Source organism: Alligator sinensis, unplaced genomic scaffold (genome assembly GCF_000455745.1).
Source record: "Alligator sinensis unplaced genomic scaffold, ASM45574v1 scaffold409_1, whole genome shotgun sequence".
Classification (NCBI taxonomy): Eukaryota; Metazoa; Chordata; order Crocodylia; family Alligatoridae; genus Alligator; species Alligator sinensis.
The window spans coordinates 635348-639758 of NW_005842284.1; the positions used below are offsets into that span (position 1 = coordinate 635348).

Genomic DNA, 4411 nt, shown 5'->3' on the forward strand with positions numbered 1-4411 from the left:
ATAAAGTTAGAATAATGTCATAGACTGATGTGTCAAAAGAGAAGGTGCTAGAAAGAATCTATAAAGATTATTATAGTCACCAGGTCTAGATGGTATTCATCAAAGAGCTCAGAGGAATAGAAGAATTAAATAACCAGGCTGCTAAGAGAAATATGCATTCTGTCATTCAAATCAGCAACTGTAGCAGAGGGCTAGAGTACCACAAATGTACTTTTGTATGGTGCTGGAGGGATTCTGGTAATTACAGAGTAAGCAAACCTAATCTGATAGCAAAGAAATTAAGTGAAATGATAATAAAACAGGATTATATAACCACTAGATAAATATGGCAGGATGGAAATAAACCAGCACAGATTCCATAAAGAAATATTGTACCTCTCTAATCTAGTAGATGTCTTTGAGCTACCCATCTTTATCTCAGCTAGCACACATGAGCCTCCAGAATGAGTTGTAGTAAGTAGCTGCTGGCATAAGCCAACAACAAATTACTACTTGGCCCACCCCACACCACCACCAAAAGACAGAGCAGGGCTGGAGCCATAGCTAACGTTGCTATGGCATAGCTGAACAATGTACTGTACTACAGGTTGTGCCTTGTAGGACACTCAAGCCTGAACCCAACACTGATGGAGAATGCTGTTCCTTTCCCACCCCGGGGCATCATTGTGAAACAAAGAACAAGTGAACATCCCGAATTTAAACAGTGCTGTATGAAACTGCTTTAGTTATACTGAAGGACCTGCCAGCAAATTCATATAGGGAAAATCAGTGCTTCACATCACTCCTTAGTCTCCCTTACGAAAAGATTCTGTCACCCTTACTCATATTGAGCGTTTGGTGGGAGAGTATTATACAGTGCAGATTTGAGCCCTCAGCAGTGAGGGAAGTTTCTATTTTTTTCTGATATACCACAGTCAGGGCTTAGTGTTTATTTGAATTTTGCTCAGCCCCTCAAACGTTTTTATATAAATCTTCTCATAAAGCCATTAAGTAAAAGAGAAAAGCACTTTGGAAAAATTAAACAGTGATATATACTTACACAGCCAACAATACCAGGGGGGAAAAAAATCACAATTACATAGAGCCTCCCTCCCCTCTTCTTGTCAACAATGTTGCTATTTTCCGTTTTTGTTTTTTCTTTTTCTTTTTGTTTTGCATTTCCTTTCTTAAGTGTACTCAGCCTAACTCACATTTGTACTTCAGACATCTGGCTTAGCTGTCTTGAATGTGCTGTAAAATAGAACCTCAGAGTTGTAGGTTAGAAAGAAAACTGAGATCTAAAGTGATTAGCGGGGGAGAAAGGGCTGAGGGTCCAGTGACTGGAAAACAACAGAATAAACCGAGCAAAATGCAGTGTTGATCCATTCTGCAGTCCAGGCAGAGGTGTTGCTAAAAACTGTCCTACATGACTGGGGATAGGAAGAGAGACACATTTCTCACTTAGCTGATTCTGCTGTCTCTATTAACATTGCAACTGAATACAAATAGCCCTGGAAGGGGTAGTGCATTAAACCTCATCTCTTCATCCAATGTAAACACAACATTAATACTGAACAATAAAGAAAATGGTAGGAAGTCCAGTGTCTTGTTTTCTGTGTGTGTTTTGCTTATTAGATGTCCTGTCCACCCTCCGAAATACTTCTATGGATGTTGAGGTTGTGAACTTGACCAGCCCACATTCAAGCAAACATTCACACTCAGATTCCCAACACATTCTCTTCTCCCCCTCAAAATGGGGAGTTTATTCCTCAGTTTTCTCCTTTTATTATAAACTCCTTTAACGAAGTAGTTCTGAGAGCTTGCAGCAGGCAGCTTGACAGCACCCAGGCTACTGAGGTCTAGCTGCCACGCTTATATTTCCTGTTCAGCAAAGAAGTCCACTTAAAGCGCACGGCGCAATGCTTTCACCACTGGACATGCACTGAAAGAGCCTGCTGGTCACTACCCCAGCAGAAAATGCATTCTAGGGAACATCCCACTTCTTGCCTTTAAAATGGTAACAGGCTACAATGCGCCCATGTATTTCACTAGACACATGTGAACAAATTGCTCTGGCGAAAACAGACCTTACACTGACAGGTTCCTTCACATTCTGGCAGAGGCACCATTTTTCTTTACTGGACCTCTACAGCTAGGGATGGACAAGCAGCATGAAGGGGACCACTTCCTTTCAACAAAAAGGAATGGAGTGTAGGGCTGGCAGAAAGGCAGGCGGGTGGAGGTTTCCAAATCAAACAGAATTAGTTTGAGGATAAAAGATCAGCTGATGCCATGAAAATGCCTACGCCAGTAACACACCTTCTCTATAGTGCAGTGTTGTATATGCTTCCCCTCCATTTCCAAGGCTAATTCAGACCTTTGGCTCATCCTGCATTAACAAGGCCATCCATATGATCAGGGCCACCGTGAAAGTCCATAGGTAAAAGTTCCCTTTTAGAGTAGTGTAAATTTGCATTTCACAGGACAGTGACCTGAAGATCTTCCTTTACAGATAAAAAGCATGTGGAATTATTAAATAGCAACATGAAGTCCTATATTCTCTCTTTGCTCTGCAGTTCTGAGAACAAAAACCTTCCCCTCCTACTCCCCACTCCCAACTCTGTGCGGTATGATAGGTGCATGTCCAGCCTCTCTTATTCACCCTTTGCGAACACTAAAGCTGAAGGCTGGAAGGGAAGGAGTGGAGAGGTGGTGGGGAAGGGAGGCGACTACTGAGAGCAGTCTGAAGTCATGTCACTTCAGATTTCTACTGTTAGAACTGCTGGGTATGATATAAAAACAAAAAGTGTCTTTCAGTTCCAAGTTAAAAGACTGGGCCCAAACATTAAGTGGCTCCTCCCTTCAGTGTCTGTTTCCCATAAACGAGTTCTGTCGTGCTAGCTGTTGTTCTCTGCCGTGAGATATTTGAGAGCTGCAAAACCATAGCGACGAGACATATCCTGCTGGAACTCCTCCTTCAGGGTCTTGAGACAGATGCGGTATTGCTTGTTGGAGCGAAACTTGGTGATGTCGAAGCTGGGAGCATGCGGCATGTGGATCATATAGGCATTGGGTAGCACTATAAATTCATACTCCTGGAAAAGAAAGACATCAGCAGTGAGAAGTGCTTCGCCTGCAATGAACCTTTCCTCTGTGTTCACACATGTATACACTGGTCTTTGCTGTGGCACATATAATGGTGCAATGTAAAGCAAAGAGGGAAAAATGTAAATACAGAGGAGACTGGTCAAGCCAATCTCTTTTTCTTTTAAATGATGTATAATGGTGTAAATGGAAGATATGAATCCTACCTTTCCCTTTAAAATGCTTACACAAAAGGAAACCAAAGTAATAGAGGTACAGAATTAGCGTAATATCTTAAACCTGGTCTATACTAATCTTTTCTTATCATAGCAGGGGAGCAAAGAAGTGAGATCTCTGCTGTACCTAGGCTTGAAGTAGCCCCTGGTATAGATGCAAGCATACCAGCAAAGCAGCACATTTGCCACCATAGCTTATTTTGCTCAAGAGGGCTGGAATAGGCTATACAGACAAAAACACATTTTTTCCAGTTTGACCTGTGCTTATGCTAGAAAAGCTCAGTTTGACCAGTATACTTATAGCAACTGTGAGCTTCAATTGCCACCCATCCTTTCCTCTGGAGGTATTCTACCCATTTTCTTTATTTAGAGCTAGTCAAGGATTTGTGACAAAATGTTTTTTGTTGAAAAATTATGATTAATGGAAACTCACATCGCTGTAAAGGGTCTGGAGGGGTCCCCTTGCAGGCCACACCATACACACCTCTGTGACCCAGGGTAAGACACCTCTACAGGGTCAAGTAAGTACCTTGCGTAGGTCATATGCTTACTTTAAATTGTATTCTGCATGGAGTTCTATGCAACTTTTAGTTAAGTAAGTCACTCAGATACCCTTTTCACACCAAGACAAAAGGCTGGGGACAGTAACAGACCTCTGAGACCATCACCATTATACACTTACTGGTTACTTAATAAGTTTCATTTATTGTGTGAATATTGGACCCTATGTTGAATACTGTTTGTGGTCCACATTTAATGTTAAGATCACTGTGGTTATAAGACTAAAAGCTGTGGGAACTGAGTGAGGGAGCACTGGTGCTGAAGAGAGCCAGACCACTGCTGCTACATCCATGCTGGACTGCCCAATAGATAGTAAGCACACATGACTGACTGCTGTCACATCATCCAGTGAGTCAACCTTTTGGGACTCGCATTGTGTTGTTCAATAAAGAGTTTGAAATGTTGCCTGGTCCTCTCGAACTCTCATTACCCATTTCCATAGGAGGGGTCATAACACTCGAGCTCTCCTGTTGGAACTAATTAAAAAGTCATTAGACTCTACAGTGCAGTGAGTAGGGCCTGGGATGTAGGAGACCCATGCTCAATTCCCT

The 4411-nt window shown here is 42.1% G+C and overlaps 1 protein-coding gene across 4 annotated transcripts in view; it reads right to left on the minus strand.

Moving 5' to 3' along the window:
• The window catches only part of LARGE1 (LARGE xylosyl- and glucuronyltransferase 1), a 387820-nt gene that overhangs the window by 10753 nt on the left and 372656 nt on the right, over positions 1-4411 (minus strand). For 2 of the 4 annotated variants that reach the window (XR_003095093.1, XR_003095092.1), the window contains exon 16: positions 2299-3074. Coding sequence is in view for 2 of the 4 variants with exons in the window: in XM_025209336.1 (XP_025065121.1) it covers positions 2877-3074 (198 nt within the window). In the remaining 2 variants the exon portion in view is untranslated. Of the gene's footprint in view, positions 1-6; positions 3075-4411 lie in introns of those variants that run through there. The other 2 variants (XM_025209336.1, XM_014521983.2) reach the window with 1 other exon arrangement.